We start from the raw sequence: 20842 nt of genomic DNA, 5'->3' as shown, positions 1-20842 counted from the left end.
GGAGCAGATGAAGTGGGGCTGAGCTTCTACCACAGTTGATCTCCTGCCAGCATAAGCTTCCTGACGGGGCTTACAGCCATGGCAGAACTCCGAGTAAAGCCTTGGCTGCTCCCACGGCTGCTAAGGCTAAGCGCCCTGGGATCAGAGCGATGCCACCAGGCTCTGCATCTGTCATTCGGATCTCTGCTGTGTTCAGAAAGCGGGGGGAGGGCAAATAAGAGACAGACGAGCCTATTAGTATTTATTATGTGTATTATTATAGCACCTCAGTGCCTAGTTGTCGACAAGAATCACATCCTATTAGCACTGTGCAAACCCAGAGCCAAAGTATGATAGCCCCTGCCCCACAGGGCTTACAATCTCCATTTCTGAACAGGGGGGTACAAAGATGGGGGGAGTAGAAGGTAGCAGTGACAAAACATTGATCACAGTGATGGACAGCATTGGTTTTCTGGTAAGAACTATCAGTTCTTAAATGCTTAATTGGATTTAGACACTCTTTACACAGTCAATACTTTATACTTCTCGTAATAAAAAGTATTAAGAAATCAGACAGCATTTTATGTTATATTCAGTGAAAAACATTTTTCATTACAAGAAACACATGTATGATTACTTTTAAAAATACCGATTAGTTTGTATGTTCTACCCAGATATCTCAACACAACTACAAAGTCTACACATGCAGTGTATAAAGATAGTTAAAAAATTTTACCCAACTTACATTTTGGCTCATTATCTAATTTGCACTCTTGCAAAAACAGATAGCTTTTGATTCAATTTCTTAAGGAAAAAAATAGAAGTTATTTATTTGATCTCAACTACTTCTCTGGATTTAAAAAATAACCTAGATAGAAATATCACTTTAGTGGAATTAAAACCAGTGCTAGATACAAGAATAGAGAACAACTGTGTATTTAGGAAATGTATGTTACTGATTTTACAGGTTTCTCTGATCAAAAAGTGTGATTACAACTTTGTGTGAGAAGGGAATGTGATTTATAACTTCTTGCAAACGTATCTTATGTGCATGTTTTTAATAACTTGCCTGTAAGGGGCCAAGTCCTGCTGTTCTGCTCTAAGTTACTCTAACATCAACAGCTCCTTGACACCGTGCACTGTTCCACTGGCCTCCTACTGCGTGTCATAGTTAATACTGTGAATAACTCAGTGGAGCTCAATATTCCTCGTTTTAACTATAATGACTCTATGGTAGTAATTGTTTGCAGGTCTGAGTATCTTACAGTAGGGGGCTTGTAGGACAGTATGATTTATCCCCAAGCAGAGGGATGAAGGGAAAGAAGAAGAACTAGCTGGGCAGTTTGTAAAATCATTAAACATTTCCCATGATCAGCTCTGTTATTTGCTTTTTGGATAGCAACACCAAATAAAATATTTTCCTTACCTGAAAGTAACCTCCAATATTAGCTTTCTTCTAAGCTTTCTCTTACTTGCTGTAAACATCGAGGATACCCATACATATATATACACACACATGCGTATGTGTGTGTACAGATGCGTATACACGTGTAGGTGTATATACATACACATATACACACAGACATGCATGTATGTACATATGCATATATATGGTTATATAGCTATGATGTAGTTAGGAAACAGTAATGTCATTTTTATTGCATTCTTAAGTATAGAACAAGGGTATTATAGGCACACATCTTAACTACTACAGTCCTAAAGCTCATTTACCTGAGATCTGCATCTGTAAAAATAAAGTTCCATTTTTAGCTGCTCGTTACAAAAGACTAAATATCAGCCCCACAGATATGAAATTACAACTTAGTTTTGAGACTAAATTACTGCAAGTAAAATATGCTATCTTATAAAAAAGATACTGCTGAAAGAGATACATAGTAAAAAGGAGACACGATTCTTAGAGGTTTAAAAATCTCCCTATGCCTTCCCACATTGTAATAAATTTATAAAAAACATTTGACACAGAAAATCTCCACAGACAGAATCCTGCTGAAATCACGTACCCTTTAAGCCACTCATCCTGCACAAGTTACATAGCTGAGGAGGGCAGGCTCCATATTGTAAGGATTTAATTTTCATCATCCCGTCTGTAGTGAATAGTTTGTATTTCCTGAGCTATGAACATAGCCATCTCCCTGGTGCCCGCAGCAATCACTCGGCAGGACATAAGATCCAGAGGTCCCCCTGAGGACAAAAGGATTAATGAGAACTGTCTTCCATGATGTAAAAAGGCAATGTATTCTTAAATCTAAACCATGCTGGAATTAGATAGGTGCAGAAACACCAAAACAACTTCACCCGCAGCTCTTTTTGCAGTGGGAAAAACCTGTTTCAGCAGCTCCTATCTGGAAATCTCAGGCAAAAAATCATTTCAGAACATTCTAGATACAGGGCCAAATTGTGCAACAGAAGTAGAAAACGTCTAGATGTGTTCAGTATTCAACAATAAACACAACATTCCCTTATTTTAGCAGTAGGAAGGGATAGAACAGAAATGTGTTCGATCAGCACACCCTTCTTCTTAATCCATCATGTCTTTCCACAGTATCCACAAATTTGTCACCACTAAACCCTAACTCTGAGACATGTACCATCTAAAGAAATAAAATAACAATCTGGAGACTGTGCTGTCCTTTACGCCCTCTGAGCAGTTCCTAGTTGCATGCATTCAGACAGCTAACTCTGGGTCCTCCTTTCTTGGGAGGCTGCCTCTGCCAAAATCTGTTTGGAGTCTGAGCCAATCTACCAATCTCCTGGGCTAGTTCTTTACTGTAAATCTGATGCTTTAAAGGAATTACTCAAAGTCATGGTAATACAGTTTGACTCAGAAGACCTTTGATGTGATGAAACCCCAGGCTGGAATTACATCAGTGTGTTATGAATAACCAGCCAGTCTAGCTGAGGCTTCTGGGGAATATTGCTAGAAGTGAGATAGAGCCCCAGGAGCAGGCCTGCACTGAGGTAACACAAGTCGTCCCGAAACAGCCACTCCGCCCCCGAAAAGGCAGTAAAAACAAGGTTGTTTTACTCACCTGAAGTGTCTATCACAGTGCCACCCGCCTCTCTAATAATGACAGTCGCCGCTGCCAAGTCCCAGCAGTGTAACCCAAACTGGTAATAGGCATCTGCAGCGCCGGATGCCAAATGGCACAGAGCCAGGGTCGAGCTCCCAATGACACGGACCCTAAATCCCGCAAGAAGGGGACAGGGGAATGTAAAGCAATTTCAACCTACGTATCAAGATCGCAGAAGGTGCAATACACTGGTTTGCTTTTAGGGTTTTTTTTACTGGATTTTGGTCACAAATGTGAGATGTGTATTGTTAAATGTCTTACCCGTGTGCTTGGGCCTTGAGCAGTCTCTCAATGTTACCAAGGAACAATTTCAAAGTTGCAGGGTCACGTTTTGGACCAATTTCTGTTAAAATTAAGGCCTTCGAGATATCTGCAATGTAGGCAGTTGTTTCCATTAATTCAAGCAGCTTCCAGGTAGATACTGAACATTTGTTTTTAAATTAAATTCTAATGGACTTTTCAAAGAAAAACAATTTTCATGTCCTTTTTTTTTTTTATCCCAAACTCTTTCACATGATAAGTGACAAGTTTGTATAAAAATTCAAGCAAGATTAGATTTTTTCATATAAAATGATCTGATCTAAACACACTTAGAAAAGAAAAAAAGAATGGGAAGATTAAAACCAAGAATACTTCATTCTTACATTCTTATAACCTCCAGCCCTGGGCAACCTTGTGTAGATCCAGGCCTGGAGGTTGGTGGCCCTGCCTATGGCAGGGGGGTTGGAACTCTATGATCCTTGGGGTCCCTTCCAACCCAGACCATTCTGTGATTCCTTCTCTTGCCATACATTGTTTTATTTCATTGACTGGTCAGCTTTTGGCAAATTCACTAATATTAACAGTCAACTAAAAATACTCCAGTGACCCAGTAACTATTAATGATGCTAATCTAATCATCTTTAAAAACAGGATGGTTCTTGAATAGGGAGCTTTAATGTAATTCGTTAACAAATGATAAACATTTGGGAACACCATAAGAGGAAAGAAAAGTTTCTACCTAAATCAGCAGTCACCCAGTAATAGCTGCCTTTCTTTCTGACATTTCAAAGAACCAAAGGCACCTTATGACTGAAAAAACCCAACCCTTTCTTACCACAAACTAAAACAGTATCTTAATTAATAATAACATATAAATGTTATATTTGTATTGTGTTCAGCAAGGGCAATTCTGATGAGGATGTCAGGCTTGTGTGCAAAGGACGGACTCACGGTGCCTTGCAAGGTGTTGAAGCAGTCCTCCCGTGGGATCTGAATATTGTTAGTATGTGACAAGCTAGGTGGAGATGGTTGATAAATGCCAAGTGTTCTTGCTTCTGCTGTGCCAGCTGAACTCGGAGGCGTTAAAGATATGACAAAACTCTAAGGTTTAGCGGTTGATTGCTTACTCACTAGGCTGTGCCCAAGTGTCAGGGGCCACCCTCTACCCTGGGTTAAAGTCTAGGCGTTCATTTAGATAAGGAACGTCTACCTGGTTATTACAGTTAATTGCATAAGTTGGAAATTCTTAGCAGAAGTAGCAAGGAGGTTTTCAGAAGCAAATTAGGCGGGAGTGAGACATTTAATTAAAACAGGCTATGAATGAATTTAGTATTGCAGAGGAACATTATGGATTCAAGCAACGCAGTAAATGGTGAGTAACTGGTACATTAATTAGCTTAAAAGTTACAGGGTATCACAAAGCTTAACTGTAAGAACATGGATTTAACAACCACTTTTTAAATTACTGCATTAAAATATAGCAACACCAATGCAGGTATGCTGGGGGATATTTGTTGTTTAGCCACCACTGACAGCTCTGGATGGTGAAAGCAATCTACCATAGATCTTTTTGCGTAACAGACCCAATTTATAATTACAGAACATTTAATGCACGCCTCATTGCTGAAACGCACCAAGCATTCACACCACATCAGTCACAGCTAGATCATGACTCAGACAGTTGTTCTTTTGAGTTATTAAATATATTTCTAATGCATAAATGGATCTCTTCAATTTTCATCAAGGCTACAGGTAGAAATTGGATGAAGAGCCTAAGGCAACACGAGGGAGGTCTCTGAGTAGGAAAAGGAACTGACTGATCACAAGACTTGATGGGGTTTCAGGAATTCAAGGTACAAGAGAGAATTTATTGACTACTCCTCAATCTGATAGAAGCCATAAAAATAAGGAGGCTTGGTAGAAGAGATATAACAGTGATATAGACAGATTTATAAGGAAAAGACCAATTCTATCCAACACAGATTAAAAAACGAAAATACACTTAGAGTATTAGTATGTGTAAGGCCTGAATGTAACCATAAGAAAGGTATCACTCAAGATCAGAGGGAAGATGGAACCTTCATTTAAGTGTATCCTGAGTGCTTGGACTCACATACCAGACCTTCACAAAATTTGGCATTGACAAAAATGACTGTTTGCCTGGACTGTGATTTCAAAAGATTAAATCTGAACAACGAATGCATAGTGTAGATCAAAGTTATACAACAGTCACGTTTCCTGAAAACAAAAGGCATGAAGTAACATGACAGCCTAGATCTCCCAACGCATCATTCACTGGTGAAGGCTACTTGAGTTCTGGTGGTAGGCAGAGGGAAACACACTCTCTGTCCCAGGGTTTGATTATTTCACTGAAGCCACAGTCCTTATAGGAAAAGAGCAACTGTCATTTTATACACTTAAAACTATAACACACGTCAGAGTAAAGAATGTCCATCTTCACTGGTGAAATTGCCCACCACTCAATAATGTCTTTCAAAACACAGGAAAATTTCAAAGCATTTGGAAGGGCAGAAGGTCCACTTCCTTTGCTCTCTTCTAGACACCTGTGTAGACAAGATGTCCAGAGAAAGGAGGATGAAAGTGGCATGTGCCAAAATTGTTTCTTGATCAGCTGGAAACCTGAACTCTCTGACTGCAAAAGCGAGCAAGGACATTTCAAGAGTGGCTCAGCGAGTCCAACTGGGAGCACCCCTCATTCTTCCCAATAGTGTCTGCAAGCATGGGCTTTTGTGGAATATGAGGTATTTGAGCAGTGACAAAAATGTGATTTATAATTAAGGACTAAAAACTTAGGGGTCACTGACTACAATTTGCTCCATCTCTCCAAACAAGGAGACTCCACCTCACTATTAATTTAGGTGAATAGCCAAACTTCCCAAATTTTAGGAAAGTTTCGGTGCAATGTCTTCTTGGGGCACCAGAGCAAATCTGAACGTTAAATTGCTTGAATTTACTGTGTTTCAAGTTCATTAAATTTCTGGTTTGGGGGTGAAATTTTTACTGTCTCCTGTGTAAAATGGTGTACATTTTTGGCACATGCATGCTTCCGTCTACAACCACGTGTTGTGTTCTCCTCCATTTCGATTGATTAAAACTTCTCTACACACACATGATTATTCTTATCCATTATCATTAGGTAAACAGGCAGATCTATGACTTGGTTTATCAAGAAAAGAATTCCAGGGAAGTGCTGACTAAGTGTTGCTAGTTATTTGTATGTTGAAAAATACCTCACACACCAAAGCAAGCTGCTAAAGAACCCTTAATGAAGCATGCATCCTTTAGTTTACTGTTATGCCTACAGACATAATATACTTTATGATGTACAAGTTCATTGGAAAATAAGAAGTGATTAACAGCTGCCACAGTACTCTGAATTTGATTCACCATTCCCATTGCATCTTGCTCATAAAAAGATAAGCCAGCATACAGCAGGAATGAAACCAGTGAATCTATTACTTCTTCCTTATTTTAAACAATGGTTATGAAGCAAAATAATTTAGGATTATTTACATAGTTCATATTCAGATGTATATTTTTAAAAGAAAATGAGAAAAGTTGTGATTTTCCAGAAAAAAACAAACACAGAACAACAAAGTTATCATGCAGGTGAAATACTTTCCATCAGGATAATGATGTTCATTATCCTAATGATGATTCGCAACAACTCTGAAACAAAATTAACATATTCCTTTTAGAGTTCTAACAAAATCTAGACCAACCTGTCTCTTTTGATACCTGAAGCCTTTTGTCATTACAAAATGCCCCTTGACCTCTTCTACCAGTGTATAATCGTTCTTCAGTGCAGTGGTAAATTACACCAAATTCAAGCTTTAAGATTTTGAAAAGGAAAGAAATGAATGCAACTCAAATTACTCATCATAATATAAACAACTACTAATGGCAGAAAGATCAGCAATATTTTAATTGGTACATGAAATCAAAGGTTATACTGATGCTAATAGACTGGAATAATTTTACTGTTACTGTGATACTGAGATATAGGTCATATAAAATTCAGTTTATAAAGAGAAGTTAATGCAATCTGTTCAGGATCTTCTAAACTCCTACTTGCAGTTTGATTGTGTTCACATTAGAAAGGATTAAATGCTAAGTAGATTTCAGACTCAGTTGTATGTTTTCATTGAAAGTATGCAAGTCCTCTGAGGCCAGATTCTGAATGCTTTGCTTTCACTTGTGAGCAGTTACACCTACAAGTAATCCCACTGACTTTGGCTGGAGCCTAAAGATTTGCAGCCCCAAAGATGTATGATTGGTGAGGCATCCAAATTCAGAAGCCATGACATGCTGTTTACTAACAGTGGATACTTTTATATGCACTTCACCTTTCACAATGCATTTAATTTGCTCGCCTGTTCAACCAATGTAGTACAATCCAGTCACTTGTTCAAATATTTTCTCTGCAAAATCCTTTTGTTTACACATAAAAGTGAGAATCTCATGAAGTCAAAAGACTCCCAGAAGGAGTTTGAAGAGAAACACTAAATATTGTGACCCTCAATGAAAGCTGGAGAATGGGCAACACCAGAATTTTTGTGGGAGCATCTGTTTACTAAGCAGAAGGTGGTCAGAAATTGACTACTGACTTAAATCCAAGGCATTTAATGTTTCCATTACTTTAATAGGCTTCACCAAAAGATTTTAAAGCACCTTACAGACTTCAATGATCAGTTCCTAAAATCACCTCTAGATAAGTACTGTTAGCTGTAATTTGTTTAGAGGTGGACAGATACATGAAAATTAAGTGACTTGCCCAAGGTCATGGAAGAAGCTGGCAACAAGGTCAAGAGAACAACTCAGACATTCTAGACTCCCAATCTTTTTGGGCTGCCCTCCTCCATTCAATAGTGTTTCAGCAGAAACAATTCAAATGTCCTCACTCTCTACCCTGAGGTTCCATCTAAACAAAGGGGTTTTTTTTGAGGAGCACAACACTATTAATAGACTCTTTCCCTGAAGACATCTGCAGGAATTTTGTCAGTACTGTTCAAGGCTTAGATTCAGGGCAGTTCCCCTGTGTGTACTTTGGCTCCTTTTCTGCTTACTGCTTTTTTTTTTTCTGCATTTCCCATTTGTTTACTGAGGGAGATTTAACATAATTCTTTATTTTTGTTTCAGCTTTGTTTAGTTTACATAACCCAAAATATGCGGCATCAAAATCACAATGGTGTTCTAGAAAACATAAACATTAGAGAAACCTGTCTGGTAATAATATATAGCATTCAAAAGGACCTTTGGGAATGAATAAACTTCAGAAAAGCATGAAATGTTTCTCTGCAGCTTCTATGTTTGAAAAGTCTAACTAGAGAAGGACACAACATTATTCCATTTAAATCAGTAAGAGCCACTAGCACACCTGAAAACTACGTTGTTACTGTGCAGAATTCTTCCTGGCTTCACTTTACAGCTATGCATATATTTAAGATTGTGGAATTAGGCTGGAAGAGGCACATTCCTTGGCAATTTGAATTGCTATTTCTTCTGTATGTATCAAACTGTAAACCATCAACATCTGGAGAAAAGGCACTACCATGAATGAGTATAGCCAGGAAACTCAAAATGGCACGTATGAAGGCTAGGTACTTTGTTCCCCCCCTTTAATCAAGCTTTCATGTGTGAAATACAGTTATTTTACTATGTTAAGAAAACCACAAAGCCAGATTAAATGAACTAGGCCCATAATTTTGCACTCTTCATAGAAAGCAGTTCTGAACTGCTTCATAGCAGCAGTTAGCTTCCACAGATACTGCTAGCAGGAAAGAAGCAATAATAATAACACACAAACACGGGGAGATATGTTTAAATTATGAATAGGCAGCACTGTATTTAACTCATTACAGTTTTGTCTTACAAAACCTTGCTCACACCAGTACTCCCTTTTTTCTCCCACAAAAATCCTATAATATTTATAATAATCTGTAAGAATTGTCTTGTAATCACCAGTTTGCCTAAGTAAGTTTTGTGGGACTATGATTTTGGACTAGTGGAACGTGATCAAATGCTTTTAAAATGCATGGAAAAAACTGAGTAATAGCTGATTATTTTCTTTGTTAAATTGTATTTTACTTAAAGTTCCCACATAGTTTTGAACCTTCTAACCAGCTCTCAGGTACCCATCTTAAAGAATATACTTCATACCTCTTTGTTAACAGCAAATCCAATGCTCACTGCCACTGTTGGAAATCTGTGAAAATAAGAAATGAAGTATTATTGATGAAAAATCTCTCTGTTTACTCCATATGCAACTCCCTTAGGCAACAAAACCACAGATGGAGCTCTGTGAATTTACTTGTGTCAAAATGCTCTTGACGTTGTACTATTTCTCCTTTGTCAGCCTCTAACTTTGTCAGTTCCTGAAAGATGTAATTCAGTATTGGAGAAAGCAAGAATTAAACACATGAAGAAGCCACAATTTTTATACTGAACATGTTACATATTATAGTGATGTTTTTGCTTTGGTGTCATTGAATTATCCAGTGTAAAATCATCAATGTTGTTATAACAAGTCATCACTTTTAAAAGCACATTTTGTTCAAGTTCAAGCATCTGAGACAGCAGTTAAGTATCATGGAGATACCTTGCTGCTGACATCAACATAAGGAGAAACCAGTTCCTCTACCCTCACTTTCAACAAAGTGTCAATCATCTATTTAATTTGGTCCTTTGACTAAAGTATAATTACTGCATTTCAAACAATGAAGTAAATTAATTTCTTAAAAACAGGTTTGTAAAAGGGCTGTAAAAGTAAAGATCTAGAAAATACTGCTACCTCACCTCCCCTTGAATTCTCCCAATTGCACCAAAAGTCAATAAAATGCTTTTTTTTAAAAAAAATAACTGTGGTTCTGTTAAGTTGCTAACTATAAGGCAGAGTGTATTTAAGGGTTTTAAGTAGAAACATTATGAATAGTCATTAGTTTACAACTCCTAGCACTCAAATGATGAATTAAACTTTTGCATTTTTTCAGTAACAATCCCTAGATTTCTTTTGGCAAAGAGCTATTATCAAAGTTCCAACCCAGTATCTATGTACAACTTAGTTTTCAGTTCTACTCTACATATATGCCATGGTTGTACTCTTCATATATGGAAAAATGAAGCATCTGTATTTGAAAGGAATGTATAACAACCACATAAGGCGTTAGGCCAAGTGTCATCATAGCACAGCCTTGTTCCTCCAGCTCAGCTCAAGTCTCTGCACGTTAATGTGTGCTTATATATAAACGAGCTGTGAGTCAAGAGCTTTGGGTCATTGAGCAATCAGCAGAAACTTCAGCTTACCTTTAGATAACAGTATAGAGCTCTCTAGCACAAACACACACTCCCTCAGATATACTACATGAGGTACAGAAAGATAAAGGGGTGACTCCTACTTATGAGTCAAAGGAACAAAGCTACCATAGTAAAACGCTTTTAAGCAGAACAGAAGACTTGTGGGAAGCTACACAGTGGTTTTTTCCCTGCATTTCCCAGCTCCTTGCACACTTACCTGTGCACAAAGTTGCACGTTCCATCAACAGGGTCAATAATCCAGGTTGGACTGTCAGTGAGGACACATTTTGAACCAGCTGCAGTGGATTCTTCTGCAATAAACCTGCATTTGGTGTGGAGTAAAACAAGTGCCCCAGAAAACTGGCTCAGTTATGTGACTTGGAAGAACAAATTCCATCTTTCTGTTTTTGAAGTTGTACTATTTATATATATATATATATAAAATATATATTGTAAAATATAGAAGGTTTTTGTATAAATGTGTATGTATGTATAAATACATATATCATTTTTTTCATTTTGGAATGAGGAGCTTTCATAGGAACTTTGCAGAGAGTTCTCAGATCTACAGTACAGTATTTTACATGATAAAAAAAGAACTGGATTTATGTTCATTTTCCCAATACACCATTAAGAATGCAATGAAAATGAATGCAGAAATGGATATGAACTGGCATCCCTGGAACTCTAGAAAAGTTTTTTTATGTAGAATGTAATTTTATGGGTTAGGCCTGTCTCTTGCAGCAAGTAATATAAACTGCAAACTGTAGCCGCTTCTCTCTTGCAGTCAAATTCAGTCAGTGGGAAATAATGAACCCTTAGAAAATCCCCAATCTCGTTCCTACTTGAAGTTTTTACAGTAGTCTGACTCAGGAAATTAAAAGGTTTAGAAAGCTGAACTTACTTTTTTCCCATGACCCAGAGAAAACCAGCAAATTTTGTTTGGTTGGTTGTTGTTTGGATGTACAAGGCACACACTGAAATCTCGGCTCATCTTCTGTTCTGTTCTGTCCCAATTTCTTTTTGTAGATATGCTTTTATATTTTCCCCCCCTCCTTTTTCCCTGGGAAACGAACATCCTGTTCTGGCACATTTCCTGCTGACCTTAATTATCCCTTCTCTCCCATAAACTGCTCAGGGTCTGTTTCTCTAAATGCTGTGCAGGTGCTGCTCTCACAGATTTGAATATATGTACAGAAGGTATATAGAATCAGACTGCTAGTACCGAATCTTGGTTTTGGTTTCACACTCAAACAACTGGTAGTGGTATTCAGAGTTCCTGCAAATGTTTGAAGACAAAAAAGCTTCTCTTGAAGATGCAAGGAAGAAGCAAAAATTGATAAAATGAAGATAAAATGTCATTTGTAAAAACTCTTACTATCCTAGGACTGAGTAGCAGCTGTTTGCTATTGTGCCCTCAACATGCACCGCCACATAATGTTTGCCACCATGAGCTTAAAATATTCTGCAGACAGCACAGGAGACTTCTTGAATTTTCCAAATGCTACTTTGCCACTCCCCGGTAGAAAGGGACCATTTTGATGGCATTACGGGTCCCAGGTTGGTATGAAAAGAGAAGTAGGAAATGTTTGTTACTATTTTCATCTCTACTAAAGATAACAGCTGAAGGACAAAGTGTGCACCTGAGAAATGAAAAAGACTTGAACAAGTGTTTGAAATTCTCAGTCAGTTGTTGACTCCGTGCTCTAAATATTCCATTATTTTGTCTTGTTGGGGTTGTATCATTTGTCTTGTGCTTCTACAAATCTTATAATTAGCACTTAAACCCAACCCTACACTTTGGTCAGGCTGCTGGCTGCAGAGGAAGCTCATCTTCTTGCAGATGGAGCACCTTATATACCATCTCAGTTTGTCCATCTTCACCAATAAATTATGCCTCTATCAATAGACTGTGCCTCTGCTTCCACCCGCTCCCCCACCTAGAGCCTGAACCTTAGCTGTTGTCTTGCCAGTCAAAGAAAGGTGAAACGGGAAACTCTTTAAAGACAAGAGTGTTCCTGTGTATGGCTTTTTGCCCTCAAGTATCCTAAGTCCCTCCCTCACCTTTTCCTTAGAGCAAGGTGTGACGCTGTGGAACCTCACATACAGAAATGCTAACGGGATGCTGGGGCACAGCAGCGCCACCGATAAAGTCCTGATGTCCAAGAACAACCTTTCCAAAAAGGACACAGGACAAATTAGGTGCACCTTTTATGAAATTGGAGCTATGAGGTTAAAATCAGCTCCTTGATGTTATACAGTACTGGGAACTGTGAGAGTCCCTCAAGGTCAGCATCACATGTGTTGCTTTATGACCGTCTGTCCTGCAAAAAGATGCCGACTAAGCAAAACGTTCACCTGAAGTATCGGAGACCAAATTTTAGGAGCAGCTTGAGAAGTGGGAAGGGTAGCCATATCATTAGAACAGTTAATTTCATATGCTAGCCTGCCAGCTCTGTTGGCCTGTCTTCAAATCGGGATTAAAGTTTTCTCCCACTGAAAATGAGTCCATTAATTTTATCCAAGTCTTAGTGCACATCTGTTCGTACTGCTGTGCTGCTCTGAAATTCACTGCTGGACGAACAGGGAAACTGCAGCATAAAATAAACTGCAGCAGGAGTGGCAGCCGGTTGAGCACAGCAGGTTCAAAGCGGGGCTGTCCCTCACCTGTCCCATACGGGGGTGGGTCTGAGGGCAAAAAGCCAGGATGTCACCATCTGTTATGGCTGTGTCCTGGCCTGAATGTCTACAAGGTTAACACCAAAGATGAGAACTTGTGTAACCACAGGCAAATGGTATGATAGGCTTTTTCACCTAGTAACCCCTGATATTCTGGCTGTACCTACCCACACGTCAAAGATCTACCAGAAAAAGTAACCTTTTGGAAAAACTCACTTGGAGCATGTCAGAGTGCTGAAGGGAGTGAGCAAAGATGAAAACTTGGGTAATGCACCAATGGGGATGATATATATACCACTTAGCCAACTGAGAGAAGAAGAAACGTGGAAACAGATTTTGATGGTATTTCTCTCTCCTTCTGAGTACACTTCCAACATGGCAAGGCTCATCACAGTGCAAATGGCACAGATTCTAATGAGATCCCTTTTAATTTTACAACTCCTAGGACACTTTTTTTTTTAATTTGGAAAACATAAGAATCAAGATAATTTAAAAGAAATAACAGTAATCTTCATTGTTGGTTTCAACAGCCAGATTAGGGAAAAGACTGAACAGAATTTAAATGATCTTTTAATGCTTTCATTGTATTTTAATCTAAGCCTTGATTGCTACTGTGGACTCCTCATCATAAGTGTTTTAATCTAGTCTAGTGAAATCTAGTTTTAGTCTATTGTTTAATCTAAATGCATTCACTGGTTGAACAAACTCCAACCCAAAGCAACAACCAATATCAGCAAAAAATAACTGTCTCAAAAAATCATTTCCTTATAAAGTCAGAAGTTAACTGTACAGAGTTAATAAAGTCAGGGACTTTTTAGTTCCTAGGTCTATTTTATGAGACGTGTGTATTTTATGTTCTCTGCCAGACTATTCAAGAAAAAAAAAACCCAACAATATGAGTGTGGAGATGAGAAAGGAGTACAGCCAGCAATAGTAAAAGGAATATTACACAAATAATAGGCTTGTAAAGCCTGGCACTCTCTTGAGGATCGTGGCCAAGAACCACACGTTATGCTGTAGAGTACTGCTTCAATATGTGATCACATACAACACGTATTTAGACAGGCATATTTAGTATATAATGTTCTTTCTACTCCTTTTTTATGTTTTTCATCCTGTTTTTTTTTTTTTCCAGCAGCACTGACAATCAGATTAGTAGCCGAGCCCTCCAGATTTTCATCTTTGTTTCTCTGCGCAGTGCTAGAGTGCAAGGCTTATCTCCATCAGGGACACAGAGTTTAGAAGGAAGTCATACAGTATTTAAGGGATACACAGGCTCTGCACTGGCTCTGCTGGAAGATGAATTTTATCCTCATGGACCGAAGTCAATTGTGGAAATTGATTGCAGAGTCTCTGCAGCAAACCAAACCCAGGCAACTAATACAAAACCTCTCTCACACCTGTGCATCTGCTAGGAGTTGTTATTTTCAGATTGACCATAATAATTCAAGAGGAGTCAACAATCAGATCTATTTTTAAAACCTCAGGTTGGCACCCCATATAGTGATTTATATCCTGTTTAAGTATAGGCATCAAACGACAATGATGATAAACAACTGGCAAATGCTTCTGTGTGACAGCAAAAGAAAGTGAAGGAGAGGTCTGCAGGACTGGACCTTTCCCATTATTAATTTCAGCTGTATTTTAAGAGAATTCCTTGGAATAATTCTTATGCAACTGAGAACTGATCAGTGTCATTGAAAACCAAAATCAATTGAAAATCATGGAGATTGATATGAAACCTTCCTACATGATGTCCCTACAGGGGAAACATTACTAATAAATACATATATTAAGAAACATAGCTATTAGAAAATGTAAAGTATAGGGAAGTGGTACTTTTTAAAAAAGGAGTTATATGAAAGTGTCCAAAAGCAATGGATTAGTATATATAAGAGATATACAGACTTTTAAAATTATCTTTAAATGCCAGTCAGATGTACAGCTTTTAAAAGGAAAAAAGGTCACTGATAGTTTCTTTCTACAGGCACTCACCTGTGGGAGGGAAACTTCTCTTTCAGAACAGAAATAATTAAATTTTCCACAAAATGATCAGTTTCTGTCACAAGATCTGCTGCAGATGTCTTTGTGGACACTTGTTTTTCCTCTGTTAGAGCTTTCCTAATAATCTGAAACAGAAGTTCACAAATCAGATTTGTTGGCTGTTCATCCTGTGCTCACTAAAATAATACATTTACTGAAAAATTATAGCTAATCCTGAAAAACAACTGTAGGCCTAATTCTGCCAGAGGCTGTTCTAATTCTTCTGACTAAAAATTCTTCCAAGCTAATGAGTAGTCTTTGGGAACATGGCATTTTGAATCACTCCACAAGAACCTCTCCTGACAGTTCAGAGAAGGATTAATGAATGGGATGCAACTAACGGAATAAAAGGATGATGGCAGTCAGCATGATTTAGGAAATTACCAAAAAATACACGTAAGGTAAGAAAAAGCCTTGAGACTTTTTCCTTTACAGGGCCAATACCCCACTGATCTCTTACTTTAAGAAACCATGCAACAAGGCAAATCCCATCAGTTTCTTTTTTTGCCAAGAAAGACACACAAAGTTTATTTTTTCTTGTAAATATGGGGTTTTTGGAAGTTCAAGCACTGACCACCCACTAGTTCCCAAAGAATCACTATATAACAAAAACAACAATTTAGACTTTTCCCTAGATATGGAACCAGTGATCTAACCCTGGATTCTCTTCTGGAAAAGTCTTCACTTCATTTTCAAGGGGTTTACTATTATAACCTCAGAACTAAACCACATCAAGTGCAAATGCACATATGGGAAAACAGTTAACAAATGCCTTTTCCCAATTTTCCCTTTTTTTTCTGCATTTTTGCCATTCCTTCATTAAAAAGAAAAATAAGGGGGCAGGATGCAAAAAGAGCTGACTTATTTTTTAACCAGTGAAAATGATAAACTATTTGAAATTAGAAAAACCAAAACAAAGCAAAAATTAAACACCACTTTTTTGTCTACAATTACATTAAATAAAACCAGTACCAACAAGACTGATATTCCAAGTCCCTTTAAAAACATATATATTACAATTGTTTATCTAAATTTCCATTGATCAAAGTATTTTAAAACCAAAGAAAACAGTTCTGTTGCATTATGCGTGGGAAAGGGAATCAGCAACTCTCAAATTTCAGTCTCAACTCATGGATTTGCAGTATAAAACACTACGTTGGAAGGGTGTGCTGGTTGTTCTGACCAGTAAAGGATACTGCTGACTGTTGCCTTAGTATGGAAGATAGCTGGACTGATGTTTCTGGTTTGTGAGCTGTAAAACATTAGTTATGCCTATTTACTGAGCTCATGAGGGCAGGTTAATACTTTTTGGTCTGAGGACTTGACAATGTTCTTTATTGTATATCAATATATATATCCATTGTACATCACTGTATATATATATATTAATCTTTTTACTTCTCTCAATGTCTTGCATGGTTTTACCACTGAAGCATAAAACCACCGCTTTAAGAAGGTCCTTGGTCTCCTCTTCGGCCTAAAGCAAAATCCAAACACTCTAACCACGTCAGTTGTGTATTCTAAAATACCTGCTACCTTTTATTTGAATTCTTTATTTTTACATTGGCTACATATAAAAAACCGCCCTACTTAGAGCTAGACTCAGAACTTTGCATAGTGAAATAGATGAGGAATATGCTCCTTCAGATAGAGAAGATTTAAATTTCTTAGCAGCGCTGTGTTCTTGGCTTCTATTTCAGTTTTAGTAGATGTAGATGGAGGAGATTTTTGCAGCCACTTGAAACAGGAGGTGCCACTGCTCATCCAGGGAGTGAGATCCCAACCTGAGCCTTGCTGCAAAGAGAAGAGTGGAGGTGAAAGCTTTCTCCCAAGGATGTGCTCTGCAGTTGGTTGGTTTTCATCGTGTGCTCTGGCACTCGATCCCTCCTTTGCACCTCCCAGCGCTGAATTTAGTATTTTTCATTTTTGATTATTTCTCCAGTTGTTCACGGCCATTTTTAACTTCAGCCCTGTCTGCTCCTCTGGTGACCTGCACTTGCCAACCTGAGGAATAATCCTTACACCTGTTGAATAATCCCTAAAAATGATCTGACACAAATAGTATTACAGCCTTGTGCCTCAGACTAGTTTGAGAGCATTGCTCAGCTCCTTTCCTTACAGTAAGGGTTGTAGATACCTAGTGCAATTGTCTGGTCTTCCCAGTTGGGCATGGAGCTCTATAATTTCTCTACACAACAGCTAAGTGGAAGACCAAAGGAACTACCAGTTGATGAAATGAAAACAAATAATTGCTCCTTATCACTATTGTACAATGCGTATTAGCTAGATTTTATCCTGCTACCCTGTTTGGGAGCATTTGGGGGCATTATGCAAAGCGAGGAGCATTTACACTAGTACACGTGTGAGGAAAGTAGCCTGTATGCCCTTGTTTTTACCTGGATGTACATCTACTCATTTTGGTGAAGATTCTCCAACTGTAATTGCAGTGAACTCTTCAAATGTTACCCAGTGATCTCAACAGCATCAGAGACTCAGGGACTAGTCGTGCCTGCTCTTCCTTAGCAAAAAGTCCCATTAAGCCAATGGGTGTGCTCTCATGAACATAGGAAGCAGAGTTTATTCACAGAAAAAGCAGAAGAGAGGTTCAAAAAAAGTTCCTTATTTGGCCTTACAGACCTAATTAGACATAATTTTAATGCAGGTCAATTACAGAGATTACACTACTGTGGCCAATCTCATTATGAAATAGCCATATGTATTAAATGAGAGCCTGTGATATTTTGTAAAAAAAATGGAACTAAGTAACAGGACAGGCAAGAGAGGCACTGATTTTAAGCTGGGAACAGAAGTTACTCCAGCAACATCACTTCTGACACATATTCAAGCAATCTTTTCTTTATTGGATTTCAAAGTTTAGAAGAAATTATTGCTTCAGAGCTTAGATGCCTATCTGTTGGAAAGAATACATATTTTACTTATGAAACATTATGCATTATAAACCAAATGGTTGTGTAAGCCAAAAGGAGAGACCAGGAAACTGCATTACAGGTTCACTTTTCCTAGAAATCCAAAACCTTGACTTGCACGCCTTTCTTCAGGTTGTCCTCTGCACCAAGACTCCTGTAAAATATTTTCTAATGATTCTGAGCCTTCCTAACCTGCTATGGTCCTGAGACATGGAGGACCTTAAAAGAAAAGCCTGAATTGGCAAAATTGCATGTGGGGATGGAGACAGGACTCAGATTCGGGGAGACGGACTGCAAGCAGATTTCTGGGGACAGAAGCAAAGGTGGAAAGGTCTCAGGGATGGGAGGAAGAAAAAGATGAACTTGTGGAGAGGTCTTGGGGATGGAAAGAAGAAAAAGATTAACTTGACCAGTGGAATTGGCTGGAATTTAATTTTTGGAGACCAAAATAAAGCACAATTTTATCAATCAAATTTTGATGAAAATCCAGTCCCATCAAGCCTATGTACACTGCAGATTGTGTTCTCTAGCTTCTTTTGAGAATAGCTGGAGGTGGACTAACAAAGAAAAGATACAGCCCCACACACACCTTTTCTTTCACAAGGGTATCTGATGGTTCTCATAACTGAAATAATTTCTTAACATTAATAAGATCCCTACCCGGTTCCAAAGGTCTAATTAAACAGCATCCTTGACTGGTTTAAATTTGGCCTGCCAAGGAATCAGCCATTTCCTGCCAGTCACAAGTTAGTGATGGCAAACTGCGAACTGAACAGATGCAAGGATTAATCACCAAATCATAAATTTACAAGGTTGGAAAAGACCTTTAAGGTCATCGAGTCCAGCCGTTCCTGTCCTATGCTAAACCATAGCCCTAAGTACCTGATCTACACTTTTTTTAAACACATCTTTTGGGATGTTTATTTCTTCCAGGAGAAGGTGCTCAGCTGTGGTTTTCTGGGGGACTAAAATGGCTGGCAACAGTTCTGGCTGTATTCATAAATTGATATTCTGAGAAATAAGGTGTGGACACTTGAGCAAGCCATAAGAAGGCCTCTCTTATGAAATGGCTGGCAGAAGGAGTATTCTGAAGAAACTCCTGTTTGGAGAGTTTGTCATCCTGATTTGGACCATCCTTTTATTTCCTGTATTACTAAAGTCTCCTTTGGCATTCTGTTCATCTTTGTCTGTGTCTTCCACTGAGGACAAAACACATACAACACCACATATTAAGGAAAAGTTACAGGTCCTGGACTCAAGATAGAAAAGCAGACTTCTTAATTCGTAGTGTACAGGTCCAAAGTGTGTTTCAAAATAGAGCAGAATGGAAGCAGAAGAGACACACATGTTGCTGAGGTTTGTGTTTCACCCAATTTCTCATCTGAAACAATCTGCTGATCCCGCTTCTTGGCTCTGTTGGGAGGTGGTGGAAGGTTTGCTGCTGCATACAACGGGACCAGGATGTCTCCTGATGATGTCTCCAGGATGTCTCCTGAGATGACTAACCTTCTGCTGTGCTGAAACACGGATTTTAAATAAGCTACCCTAGAGCTCTGCAGAGCCACAGCTGATTTATCCCTAGCAAGTGAACTTCAGTCCCTCTGAAGACACCGGTATGTATACCGAGCAGGCAAAACCCTCCCTGACCTGGCCATTGTTCTCAGCACGAGAATTTTGAGCCTGAGCTGCTCAAAACCGAACGGGGGAACTCTAACGTGTAAACACATCGTGTTCTGGGTAAATGCATCACAGCATAAACATTCCGTTGTACACACATTCACCCCCAGCGTCACAGCGTGCTCCGAAAACACTACAGCACCGGAACAAACGCCTGGGGTATCTCTGAAAGTTACTAAAGCACCTTCACGCTGGCAAATCTTTCCGCCTTTTTTTTTTTAATGAAGCAAAACCACTCCCAGGCGCAAAATAAATCTGCTTGCACCTGAAGCGTCTCCTTGTCCTTAAGCTGGACGCAGCCCGCCGAGGGAAGCGGCCCCCGAGAGAAGCGGCCGTCATCCCTCCGGCTGTGGAGGGAAACGGCCGAGGGCTCCCGCGGCAGCCCGGCTACATGCGTGCCGAGCCCTGCCGCTGTCCTACTCCTCCTCCCCTGCCCTGCTGCACCAGCCAAGTGCCCACACGGCCGCTCCTCTAAATTTAGAAGCGGACCCAGTACAACCGCCCGGGAGAAGGATGCTTCGACCGCGGGGCAGGCAGCCCGCCCCGCCGCCCCCCCCTGCTCCCCCGGGCCCCTCCGCGGCAGCGTGCCGGAACGCAGCTCAGCAGGGCGGGCGGCGGCGCGGCTCTCCTCACCTGCCCGGCGCGGAGCGCCAGCTGCACCGCCACCTCCGCGCACTCCTTCCAAGGGTCCCCGCCGTCGGCAGCCGCCGGCGTCCCCGCTTCTTCCTCCTCCTCCTCGCACGGCTTCATAGCGGCGGCGGCTCCGCTGCCCGGGGCAGGGCCGGGGGGCACGGAGGGTCCCGGCTCCCCGCCGATGAGCGGCCACGGAAGACCGTGTAGACCCGGCGCGCACACCGCCGCCCTCCCGCC

General features: G+C 39.6%; 1 protein-coding gene across 1 annotated transcript; it reads right to left on the bottom strand.

The window, feature by feature from the left end:
- Nucleotides 1-1571: 1571 nt before the first annotated feature.
- IMPA2 (inositol monophosphatase 2) lies at nt 1572-20722 on the bottom strand (the record flags this gene model as incomplete). The annotated part of the gene is made up of 8 exons (XM_084259983.1): nt 1572-2181; nt 3030-3181; nt 3333-3441; nt 7076-7184; nt 9513-9558; nt 10864-10968; nt 15321-15454; nt 20606-20722. 8 exons carry the CDS (start codon nt 20720-20722, stop codon nt 2066-2068), a joined length of 888 nt encoding a protein of 295 aa, XP_084116109.1. The 3' UTR covers nt 1572-2065.
- Nucleotides 20723-20842: the final 120 nt, after the last annotated feature.

The sequence above is a fragment of the Gallinula chloropus genome, assembly GCF_964237585.1.
Source record: "Gallinula chloropus genome assembly, chromosome: 2".
In the NCBI taxonomy this organism is placed as follows: domain Eukaryota; kingdom Metazoa; phylum Chordata; class Aves; order Gruiformes; family Rallidae; genus Gallinula; species Gallinula chloropus.
Note: the sequence above shows the minus strand (reverse complement) of the source record. Positions and strands in the feature narration are given on the sequence as shown.